We start from the raw sequence: 13,041 nt of genomic DNA on the forward strand, positions 1-13,041 counted from the left end.
AACTCAAGGACGGCACCTTCATCTCTCAAACGAAGTACACACAAGACTTGCTCAAGCGGTTTGGGATGAAGGACGCCAAGCCCGCAAAGACTCCAATGGGAACCGATGGACATGTCGACCTCAACAAAGGAGGTAAATCCGTCAATCAAAAGGCATACCGGTCTATGATAGGGTCTTTACTTTATTTGTGTGCTAGTAGACCGGATATTATGCTTAGCGTATGCATGTGTGCTAGATTTCAATCCGATCCAAGGGAGTGTCACCTTGTGGCCGTTAAGCGAATTCTTAGATATTTAGTCGCTACGCCTTGCTTCGGGATCTGGTATCCAAAGGGGTCTACCTTTGACTTAATTGGATATTCAGACTCCGATTATGCTGGATGTAAGGTTGATAGGAAGAGTACATCAGGGACGTGCCAATTCCTAGGAAGGTCCCTAGTGTCGTGGAGTTCTAAGAAACAAACCTCTGTTGCCCTATCCACCGCTGAGGCCGAGTACGTTGCCGCAGGACAGTGTTGCGCGCAACTACTTTGGATGAGGCAAACCCTCAGGGACTTTGGCTACAATCTGAGCAAAGTCCCACTCCTATGTGACAATGAGAGTGCTATCCGCATGGCGGACAATCCTGTTGAACACAGCCGCACAAAGCACATAGACATCCGACATCACTTTTTGAGAGACCACGAGCAAAAGGGAGATATCGAAGTGTTTTATGTTAGCACCGAGAACCAGCTAGCCGATATCTTTACCAAGCCTTTAGATGAGAAGACTTTTTGAAGGTTGCGTAGTGAGCTAAATGTCTTAGATTCACGTAACTTGGATTGATATAGAGCATACATGTGTTTTTATGCCTTTGATCATGTTACTTTATGCATATTATTGTTTATTTGTGGTGCTCAAGTTGTACTCATGATCCCTGGACCTCACAAGTCCATGTGTGAATGATGCACATATTTAGGGGGAGAAATGCTACAACTTGACCCTTTGAGACCAACCATGTGCTTGAGTTCTCTTAATTTAGCCTCAAAGGTAATTGAAAGGGAAAAGGTGAACTTGGACCAAGAAGACTTCCACTGCACTCTGATGAGAGGGTAACTTACTCCAAGTTCATATCCATGCTCTTATTGCCTTTTTACTCTTAATTGAAGATTTTGGTGAGGCAATGAGGTTTAAGGGCCAAAAATGATCCTGTTTTGGTGCTTGATGCCAAAGGGGGAGAAATTAAGGCCAAAGAAAGAAATGGATCAGCTACCCCTTGAGAAATTTTGAAAATAGTAGAGTTAGAGTTTTGTTTTGGCAAAATACTCTTATTGTCTCTTATTATCAAAAGTTGGCTTCTTGTGGGAAAATGTTTAATTATGAGAAAAAGGGGGAGTTTTTGAATCTTTGATCAATTTCTATTGGAATACCTCTCTTTATGTCTCAACAAGTGAGTTTGACTTAGAGATAGGAAATTGAGTTTGATTTTCAAAAACAAACCAAGTGGTGGCAAAGAACGATCCAAATATGCCAAATTTGATTCAAAACAAATTGGTTTTCTCATTTGCATTGATGTTGCACTTCTTTTAGTTGTTTTTTGTTGTGTTGGCATAAATCACCAAAAAGGGGGAGATTGAAAGGGAAATGTGCCCTTGGGCCATTTCTAAGTATTTTGGTGATCAAGTGCCAACACAAATGGATTAAGTATGAAACTATGCCAAATGGTGGAAGAAGTGCAAAGTCAACACAAAGGTATGATTCTAGACTTATTACATTGGTTTTGTGTACTAACATATTTGTCTAAGTGCTAGAATCAGAGAAAATACAATTGGAAAAGACTTGGCTCGAGCAGCCAAGACTCTGCTCAGTCTGGGTGCACCGGACTGTTCGGTGGTGCACCGGACAGTGTCTGGTGCGTCAGGATGGCGTCTGGTGAACTACCTGCTCTCGGGAATCAAGTCAACAGCGTACGACTATAATTCACCGGACTGTCCGGTGGTGCACCAAACTGTCCGGTGAGCCAACGGTCGGCCGCGCAATCCGCGCATGACGGGTGGCCAAGCCAACGGTCAGAAGGGGGCACCGGACTGTCCGGTGCGCACCGGACAGTGTCCGGTGCGCCAACGGCTCCAAATCGTCAACGGTCGGCTGCGCCAGAATAGGAAAGAAATCTGCACCGTACAGTGTCCGGTGGTGCACCGGACTGTCCGGTGCACCAGTCGACAGAAGGAAAGATTTGCCTTCCTGGATTGATCTCAACGGCTCCTAGCTGCCTTGGGGCTATAAAAGGGACCCCTAGGCGCATGAAGGAGGACACCAAGCATACTTTGAGCATTCTTGATCATTCACACTTCGTCTTTGCACACTCGTTTGACATTCTTAGTGATTTGAGCTCCGTTCTAAGTGAGAACTTTGTGATATTCATTTGTGCTCAAGTCTTGCCCGTGTGTGTGCGTATTGCTGTGGACTTGCGTGTGTTGCTCATCCCATCCTTACTTCCGTGTTCATTTGTGATCATCTTTTGTAAGGGCGAGAGACTCCAAGTTGTGGAGATTCTTCGCGAACGGGATATAGTGAAAGGAAGAGAAACACCGTGGTATTCAAGTGGATCTTTGGATCACTTGAGAGGGGTTGATTGCAACCCTCGTCCGTTGGGATGCCACAACATGGAGTAGGCAAGTGTTGAACTTGGCCGAACCACGGGATAAACCACTGTGCCTATATGTGTTGATATCTTTGTGGTTATTGTGTTTTGCAAGAACTCCTCTCTAGCCACTTGGCTTTATTGCTCTAACACTTAATCAAGTTTGTGGAGTTAAGTTTTTATAGGATCACCTATTCACCCCCCCTCTAGGTGCTCACAGAAACAAATCAAGCGAAGATCAATGCAATCGAACACGGTGATTTATTTTACCGAGGTTCGGTTCCAAAGAACATAGTCCCCGTTGAGGAGGCCACAAAGGCTGGTTCTATTTCAACCCTTTCCCTCTCTCAAACGGTCACTTAGACCGGATGAGCCTTCTCCTTAATCAATTGGGTCACTAAGACCCTGCAAGGACCACCACACACTTAGGTGTCTCTTGCTAGATTTACAAAGCACTAGGGAAATAAGAATGGGAAGGAGAAAGCAATCCATGCAACAAGAGCAACAAAAGAACACAAATAATCCTCTCACAAGTCTATAAGCACTAGAGTTGATTTTGGGAGCTTGGAGTTGATTGAATGCTTTGAATGTGTCTTGGAGTGTTTGGCTTTCCTCTTGCAATGAATATGGAGTTCAAAAAACTTGGTTGCCATTGAAGGAGGTGGTTGGGGGTATTTATAGCCTCCAACCACTTCCTAGTCGTTGGCTGAGTCTGCTGGCGATGGGCACACCGGACAGTCCGGTGGCGCACCGGATAGGTAATGTTCACTGTCCGATGCGTGCCCCGTCAGCGCGCCCATTAGGGTTTGGAGCGACTTGACCATTGGAACCTTGTCCTGTGGTTGCACCGGACAGCCTAGTGCCACACCGGACATGTCCGGTGCGCTTTGTCTTCTCTGCTCTGAGCTCTGTCGCACACTGTTCATCACTGTTCACTTTTGGCAGGCGACCGTTGGCGCTAGATAGTCGTTGCTCCGTTGGCTCACCGGACATGTCTGGTGCACACCGGACAGTCCAATGAATTATAGCGGAGCGCGTCCTGAAGAAACCCGAGAGCGAGCTGTTGAGTGCTGCTCGGCTTGGTGCATCGGACACTGTCCGATGCGCCACTGGCAGCACACTCTCAAGTCCTTTGCTCCAAATATTGTTGAGTACCCAACTCAATTTGTTTCTTGGTTTGTGTTGAACCTTATGCACCTGAGATAAATGACATCTAGGCAAACTAGTTAGTCCACATGGTTTGTGATGGACGTCAACCACCAAAATCGATTATAGGAAATGATTAAGCCCATTTCCCTTTCAGTTCTGAAGTTCTTTTCAAAGTCCTTTGGTATAACTCTTCTATATTAGTTGACTATCAGGTTAATTCGAGTTATACTATGTGTTCTGCTTTGAGTATTACTTTTAGTTTTACTTCAAGTTTTACTTTATTTTACTTCTACTTTTGTTGTTATAGTAGTCTAGGAACGCTTCAATTCAAGTCATAGGATTGTGTTAGTTTGTTGTTAATCAAGTTTTGTCTAGCTAAGCCACACTTAGTCTTGGTTACGAGGTTGGCTAGCTCTTACCCTCTTGCTATGGCAGAAGCGTTCGCTTGAACACTGTTATAACATCACATCCTATCCATGTAGCTACGGTTGGTAGCCCCTCTTGGTGATAGAGAGAGTGTAACATGTGCATCCTGACCCCATCGTCCGGTAGGCCCATAGGTGATAGCTGGTTTCCCTTCAATGTCTCGTCTATCTATACCTAGGAACCCTCAAAACTTATAGAATTTCACTCAAAGCAAGTTCTTTCTTATATTTGATTATCAACAGTTTAACTGTGAATTGTTCTTTGTAGCATAGTAAATGTATAGTTTGGTTCTCTTACTCCTCGTTGTCCTCCCAAACAACTTTACCTAGCAATTCACCTACCTTTCCATATTTTGTATTGCGCTTACCCCCATCTAAATACAAGTGTGTATATTTACCATTTTATAATTCATTCAAGTTTGAGTTAGTCAGTTCAACTCTATCCTGTCACTTCCCTATGGAAATACAATACCTGAAATACTCCTAGTGAAAGGCTACATCAGCCTTCACGCGCTTGCGGAGTAAAATCCAATTTGCATAAGAACAGCCAATAAGCCTTTCTAGCACCATTGCTAGGGAAGCAATAGGACAAGTGGAAATTGACTCCTCAAATTTTGATTTTGTTTTATATTTTGGTAGATATACCGCTAGTTTTAGCAGGATTATCTTGCTCTGTTATTTCTATGGTGTAACAGAGAGGTGTACAACCGATTTTGACCTACCGACAAATGTAAACCGCAACCCCAAAGTGCCATCTTGAAGAGTTTATCAAAATATCAACATGAAGACATGCTCTATACCTAACCCCTCCAAACCAAGTGAGACTTCATCGTCAAGCACCATGACTGCAAAGACTATGCACGAATTCTTGGTTCCCTTCGGCATGATGCCCCCATCGGACCTCATGTGGAGGAAGTCGAGAACTTTGAACTCAAGCCAGGAGTTATTCACATAGTCCAGGTGACTCCCTTTTGGATGCACTATCTTCCCAGGTTGTCACTCAACAAACCAGTCCTTATAGAGAAGTACTCGGGATGCAGTCCGAGCCTTCTCGATATCATAAAATCATATACAAAACCTTGGAAACATCTTATCATAAAAGTATCTCATCATGTTCATTGATTAACTTCAAGCGCTAGCATTAAGGCTAATCATCATAGCCTAAACCCAATGGTAAACAAGGATAGGGAAAACAAAAGGCTACTCAATCCTTAGGTCAAATCATGTTGTTCAGGAATGTAAGTTCTGATGTAAATAGGATATAAGAAGGTCAGAGGACACATGCATTTACCAAACAGATGCTCAGGGTCTTCAATCTTGTAGAACTCAAAGAACTTGATCTCTCATTCACCAAAGCCTGGTCGTCGATCCCTCGAAGCTCAGGAACAGACCACATTCTATTCGCGACACGCAGTGAACACGAACAGGCACAAGCAAACAAACATATACATACATAATAACATAGCACCAAACAAGGGGTAAGATTATAAGAACACGCACTAAAGGATAGAGCTCGACACTACGGTCATGTGAGAGAGGAAAATGCCGACAATAGAACATCGGTTGAAAAGATATAGCTTCCAAATGATTTACGTGACAAACACGTAAAACTATGTTTCTATGTTGATTTTAATTAATATAAATCCTATGTGGGAGATATTTTAGAGAAATATCTGATTTAGTTTTAATATGAATTATAACTTGATTAAATCACTTTTTAAAACTTTGTAAATTGTATTGATAATATGTTATGTAGGATTCGTAACATCGAAATAATTAATATGAGAGAAAACGCGACACACAAGAATCACTAACTGATGTCACATTTATACTAAGCAAGTATTAATTCAAAAAGATTTGAGTTGGCATAATCACATTAGCATGTATTTATGAAACGTAAATTAAAACTGTAACTTAGTTTTAATTAAATTGTTATTTTAATAACAATTGGATAAACAAATGATTAAATAAATAAATAATTAAAACATGTGTCATGAAAAATAATATTTTAACAAGTAGCCGATGTTACTACGAAGCTAACACAACTTGAATTACACAAAAACGGGTTTAAAACACAATTGATAATGCACATTTAGTAATTCTCGGACTTAATGCGAGGTGGCACTATGTGATTGGTCGAAACCAAGCCACAAAGAGGACCACAGAGCTGTGGGCACAAAGAATCGTGAGATGGAATCAAGTGTGGCTATGAGCAGTTACTTCTTCCCTCATGAACCGCATGCAGGGCTTTCTTCTTCCTTCCTTCAATCTGCTACAAGAGGAGGTGTTGACCGTGCCTGGGCGTCTGCAGGGAGAGCTCGTCGTGCCTATAGGGCGACTTCGCCGGCCTAGCCATGCACGGTTGCGGCCACAACCGCGTGCCCAGGGGCTCAGAGCACAGCACGACTGCTCCACGACACGTGCAAGAGGGAAGGCAGGGCGTGGCTGCATGGCTCAAGGGTGGCCAGGGCTATGGAGAAGGGAGGGATGCGCAAACGAAAAAGAAAATGAATAACTTCCATGGATGGCAATGGAGAAAGCTCACGAGAGAAGAAGGTTCTCGCCGGATCCGAGAACAAATTCGTCGATTGACGGCGATTCGAAGAGGTAAACCAAAATCCAAGAGCACCAAGTCGAAGGTCTCGACGAGAACGCAACGGTACCCTCGGATGTCGCCGAAGGTTGATGGATTGAGAGTAATTTCTTGCTAGAGATGGAACCAACTCAAACTTCGGCGACGAATGGGCAGTGTTAGGAACGTGAACTTGGGAAACCGCTATGAGATCTGGCATGTGCTCGGCAAGAGGATTCTAACCATATATATTGTAGGGATTTGAAAAGATTTTAATTTACAGAATAAATCAATTTTAGGGAATAAAATAATTCTAGAAAATGTTGAAAATGTATTTAATGCACGAAAATATTCCAAAGGCTCAAAAATTCTAGGAAACTTCCTAGACATGTTTCGATACCACATGAACTTACATAAAATATTTGGACCTTATAAAAAGGTTTTTATGTGTCTCAAATAAATAGATTTTGCTTTCCGAAAAAAGGGAAAGATACTAAGAAAAATGCAAGAAATTACCGGAGACTTCTACAAGGTATATTAACATGCTTCAAATACTTTTTGCACTTAAAAACACTATGCTAAGACATGAATGCAACAATCAAAGCTTCTCTAGGGTTTTATTTTACTAATCTTAATGCATGTATACCTATACACACACAAATTAACTCTCCGCCATTTAGGAAAAAGAGAAAATAAAATAAAATAGAGGGTAACACCTGAATTTTGAGTATAGTGCAGAGAAACTTTTATATCCCAAATAGGGTTTTACATGCTAGTCGTGAAGATGGACCTCCTTTTGAAAAAGTTGGATGAGCCATCAGCATAGGAGGAGCAACCCGCTGGGCTCTAGATGCCCACACGACGTGTTAGATCTGTTGAAATTAGGGATGGCAATGAGAAATTCCTCATTAGGGAATAACTCCCCATCCCCATCCTCGCGGGAATAAAATTTCCCTTCCCCGTCCCCGCGAACACTCGTGTGGGAGCTTTTCTTCCCATCCCCGTCCCCATCGAGGAATTTATCCTTATGGGGAATCCTTCCACATTAGGAATTGCAATATTTAAAAACAAAATTGAATTGATTATATCAAATTAATGTAAATTGAACAAACAAGATTTAAAATTATGAGTGACATCCACTTTAGAGTTTAGTTTGCTATTTTAAAATAGGATAGTATTGAGTTATTAATATAATTTTTAACAAATCGGTAGACTAATTTAGATCAAAAGAAGTTCATGGGGCGGGTACGTGGGTAACGAGAACGGGGATGGTTCCCCACGAACCCCCCAGGGACGAAATTTTCCTCGTTTAACTCCCCATGGGGACTAAATTACCCCATACTCGTCCCCTAATAGGGGAATTCCTTGCGGGAGATCGAGGATCGGGACCCGTTGCCATCTCTAGTTGGAATATAGGTCGCTGAGGGAGAAATTGCTCTAAGGCATGCCTAGAGAAGGAACGCTCCATATACACTGGAGACAACTTTAACAATGGGTATCGTCCACAATTCAGTTGGAACTCGTGCCCCTAACTTACCTTTCTTGGACCCACACATGTTTTCTAGTTGACAACAGTTTCTTAAGAACAACCAACTTCATCAAAGTGTTGTGAACGATGGGAAACTCGCTAACCTATAATATGTGGGTATGATTATTAGAAGTGTTCCTTATAAAATAAAATATCAAAATGCAAACCATAATTCCTCGTGCAAAATCGTGTAAAAACTCGCTACCCTATGACACGTTGGGTTTGATGAATTTGTCATGCTAGACACAAATATAATATGATATTTTAGTATCTTTCATTATTGATGAGGTATGAGGCTTCAATATTTGGTACTTACTTTTAATGATCATGCCTACTAAAATGTTAGTGGGTATGGGTACCTGATACCTATGGTGGGTATGGGTACGGGATAATTTTGTACCCATGATGGGTACTGGGTATGGGTAATGGGGTATTTTTCTCTAATGGGTATGGGTATGGCATTGTGTGCTCATCGAATATCTTACCCACTACCATCTCTAATGATATGTTCAGTTCAGTTGTTAAAATGGCTACTATTTTTATTATTCTATCTTGTTGTCTCCAGAGGTTTAAGCTTATGTTAACTTGATGTACAAAATGCATTCGTGCATGGTCATCTAGAAGAAGAGGTCTACATGGTGCAACCTCTTAGCTATGGAGATGTATCAAAATTTGGGTATATTTCAAAACTTGATAAAGCAATATATGAAACAAGCCCATAGAGCTTAGTACTCTTGGCTATGTAATAGAATGATCTCTATTGGTTTCCATGCATCAAAGGTAGATATATAATTATTCTTTTATAACAAAGAGAATATAATATTTTTTGTGATTGTGTATGTGGATGGCATTGTTGTTGCTAGTTCCTTAGAGAACGCCACTGCAGTCTTGTTGCAGGACTTATGTAAAGAATTTGCTCTCAAGGACTTAGGAGATCTTCACTATTTTCTTGGTATAGAAGTAGCAAGAACTTCAAATAGGATTGTACTTACTCAGGAAAATATTAAGGTCTAGTATTGTAGCTAAGTACAAAGTCAACAAATTCTACAAAAGAAGTTATGTGGGTGCAAATTCTTCTAAAAGATATCAATTTTTCTAGTTCTCAGGTGGCAAGACTATGATCTGACAATATTGAAGCAAAGTAATTGTCATCTAATCTTGTGTTCCATGCCAGAACAAAGTAAAGTATATCGCAGATGATTATTGTTTTATTCGAGAAAGAGTTCTTGGATTAATTCTTGAGGTTAATTTTGTTTCTTCAAAGGATCAAGTGGCTCACTAATTTACTAACGGTTTTACGGGTAAGATTATTATTGAATTATAAGCATAATCTAAACCTAGAGAATGTTAAGATTGAGGAGGCTGTTAAGAGATATTATATAGGATGGGGAGTTATAATCGGATAAAATATATAGGTTCTATGATAAACTAGAATCTAGTTTAAATTCGTATTGTATTTAAGGCTCTCATAATCGACACACAAATCTGAGTTTAGACTGTCGGCAATTCTTCCAAACGCTTCTGTACTTTTACATTGTTCTCTTATATAAACAAAGTATTTTGATAATCACATGTTCTTTGTTTTAGTTCTGATTTTAGTGGGCCAAAGTAACCATAGAAGAGTGGAAGAGAGAATGGGCATGAAAGGTTAATGGAAGCAAGGGGCCAAACTAAGACTCTGTCCAACAGATTCTCTAAAGCCTACTTTACCTTAAATTTTAGAGGAGATTCTCGTTCTCTGCGTCTCTGACAACGTACTCTAAACGATCCTCTAAATATAGAGGACACTGCTAGCTCCTTTATACATAGAGTTTCTCTCTCTCTTTCCCTAGCCTCTATCCATTTTAGTAATTTAAACAACAAATTTAGCAAAACTAAAATTTGTACAATATATTTGAGAGTGATAAATACACACGAAAAAAACAATTAAGAGTAAAATATGTCCCTAATATAGTTATTTATGTATAGAAAACGAGAATATTGTTGGAGAGAAATAAGATATAGAAGAGAGAATCTTTTAGAGAAGACTATAAAATATAGAGGATGTTGCTAAAGACAGTTTACCTGTAAAACACACGGGAAACAACCGTAAAGTCCTGTCACGTAGTATATTGTATGTCAGTATGTGTAGCACACTGTCCTTGTAATTTAACAGTTCTATTTTAAATGTCTGCTATCCTGTATAAAACGGTGTGTGCTCTGAGATTGCCACAGCCCAAGCAAGCTCATTCATCACAGACGTAAAACACCTATAGAGGGCTCAAAGGCACGCGCGCGAAACGCGGAGCGAAGAGAAGCCAAGGGAGGCTGTTCTTCATCATGGTCGCATATGCAACCACGTCATACGTCGCAGCTCAAGCCCTGGCGAGCTCTTTGCAGCCGCAGGTGGTGGCCGCCGTCTTCTTCACGTCGGCCGCGTGCACGGTAGCGCTCGCCGTCCTCCTGGCCTCGCTGCGGCTGCGGCCGCCGTGGTGGTGCGCGTGTGCGGTGTGCGAGGCGTACGTGACGGCGTCGTGGACAGCCGAGTTCGACAACCTCTGCGACTGGTACGCGCACCTCCTGAGCCGCGCGCCCGGGCGGACCGTGCACGTGCACGTGCTGGGCAACGTGCTCACCGCCAACCCGCCCACCGTCGACCACATGCTGCGCGGCCGCTTCGACAACTACCCCAAGGGCGCCCCCTTCTCGGCCATCCTCGCCGACTTCCTCGGCCGCGGGATATTCAACGTGGACGGCGACTCCTGGCTCTTCCAGCGCAAGCTCGCCGCCGCCGAGCTCGCCTCCCCGGCGCTGCGCTGCTTCGCGGCGGGCGTCGTGGCCTCCGAGCTGCGGTGCCGGCTCATTCCTCTGCTTCACTCTTCGGCCGGCGACGAGAAGCTGCTCGACCTCCAGGACGTGTTCCGCCGCTTCGCCTTCGACTGCATATGCAGGATCTCGTTCGGCCTTGACCCCGGCTGCTTGGAGCTGTCGCTGCCCATGTCGGCGTTCGCGGACGCGTTTGACACGGCGTCGATGCTCTCCGCGCGGCGCGCGACGGCGCCCATGCATGTGTTCTGGAAGCTGAAGCGGCTACTCAACGTCGGGGAGGAGCGGCAGCTCCGCGACGCCATCGGCCTCGTCGACACGCTTGCCGCTGAGGTGATCCGGCAGCGCCGGAAGCTCGGCACCGCCGCCTCGGGCGACGACCTCCTGTCGCGCTTCATGGGCTCCATCGACGACGACAAGTACCTCCGGGACATCGTCGTAAGCTTCATGCTTGCCGGACGTGACACCGTCGCCTCGGCTCTGACGGCCTTCTTCCTGCTGCTCTCCGACCACCCGGACGTGGCCACCGCGATCCGGGACGAAGTCTCCCGCGTCACCGGAGACGGAGACGGCCACGCCGCCACCTCGGAGAAGCTCAAGGACATGCACTACGTGCACGCGGCGCTGCACGAGTGCATGCGGCTGTTCCCGCCGGTGCAGTTCGACTCCAAGTTCGCCGCCGGAGACGACATGCTCCCGGATGGCACGTTCGTCGCCAGGGGCACCCGGGTGACCTACCACGCGTACGCCATGGGCCGCATGGAGTCCGTGTGGGGCCCCGATTGCGCCGAGTTCCGGCCTGGCCGCTGGCTCCACGACGGCCGGTTCGTGCCGGAGAGCCCCTACCGGTACCCGGTCTTCCAGGGCGGCGTGCGCGTCTGCATCGGCAGGGAGCTCGCCATCATGGAGATGAAGTCCGTCATCGTCTCCGTCGTGCAGAGCTTCGACATCGAGGCGGTCAGCCGTAGCTCCCACCGGCCAAAGTTCGCGCCAGGGCTCACCGCCACGTTCGCCGGGGGCGTGCCCGTCAGAGTGCGACGGCGAGCTCGTGCCAGCGACGAGCTCCGACCGCCAAGTTAACGTCACCGGCCACGGCACGCACGTCGTATTGTTCCCATTCGAAACAGCGCAAGCGTCCGTCGGGCTAGTTAGACGCGTGACGCCGCGATCTATGCGTTAGAGTATTCGCGAATCGCGACGACGGCACAGTTTGGCGAGTGCGGTGGGTTCTTGGCCTCCACTGGAGTCTGAAGATTCCTCCGATAAGGTCAGATGGCCCAGCGGACGGGATTAGTCTAATCCGATGCCCGACGGTACTAGTTTTCGCACATGCATAATTACAAGGGGAAGGGGGCGGCTCAAAGTCGCCTCTGCATGTCACCATGTGTGCTATTCTTTCCAACTTTCAAAGCAGAACTGTCGAAAAGAAAACTTGGCAGATTCAAAGTTGCAGAATGCAGGCTCGTCTAGATGTTCTAGCTTCCTCTCGTGGCCATTTTCTATGAGGGAACTTCAATTATTGCAACAAGATGGTCGTGCAGCCAATTAGAAAAATACAGTTGATATTCTTTATTCCAGCTCTGCTCGTTGGTTAGGTTTTTACGCTGGAACCTACTATCCACCAGGTTCGTTTTTGGACGGGTGAAAATGTTCTCGAGAGGTTTGTTGTCTTCGACTAACTAACCTATCCAGCTCATCTTCTCTTCTCTTGTCTTCGAGATGTGTTCGGAGTGTGAATGGACGGTGTGTTCAAAGTGGCGAAAAATGTGGCGTAAGCGTGCAAGTGCAATTTGTAATGTGTTTCAAGCAAAAATAAAAGAAAAAAATGTAACTGAGTTTGATTACATTGAAATCCTATTGCTAAAATATAACATTGGATACGTTAATACAGGTAGCGCGCATAGAGTGATTGTACATATGGTTACACGAGTATATGTGTT

The 13,041-nt window shown here is 44.5% G+C and overlaps 1 protein-coding gene across 1 annotated transcript; it reads left to right on the plus strand.

Moving 5' to 3' along the window:
- The first annotated feature begins 10,506 nt into the window (after positions 1 to 10,506).
- Positions 10,507 to 12,650, plus strand: LOC100382251 (uncharacterized). Its single transcript, NM_001175004.2, has one exon. It carries the CDS (start codon positions 10,616 to 10,618, stop codon positions 12,179 to 12,181), a length of 1,566 nt encoding a protein of 521 aa, NP_001168475.2. The 5' UTR covers positions 10,507 to 10,615; the 3' UTR covers positions 12,182 to 12,650.
- The last annotated feature ends 391 nt before the right edge of the window (positions 12,651 to 13,041 follow it).

The sequence above is a fragment of the Zea mays genome, chromosome 6, assembly GCF_902167145.1.
Source record: "Zea mays cultivar B73 chromosome 6, Zm-B73-REFERENCE-NAM-5.0, whole genome shotgun sequence".
NCBI classification, from domain to species: Eukaryota; Viridiplantae; Streptophyta; class Magnoliopsida; order Poales; family Poaceae; genus Zea; species Zea mays.

Coding starts and splice junctions, on each gene's coding strand:
- LOC100382251 (NM_001175004.2), top strand. CDS start 10,616: ATGGTCGCATATGCAACCACGTCATACGTCGCAGCTCAAGCCCTGGCG.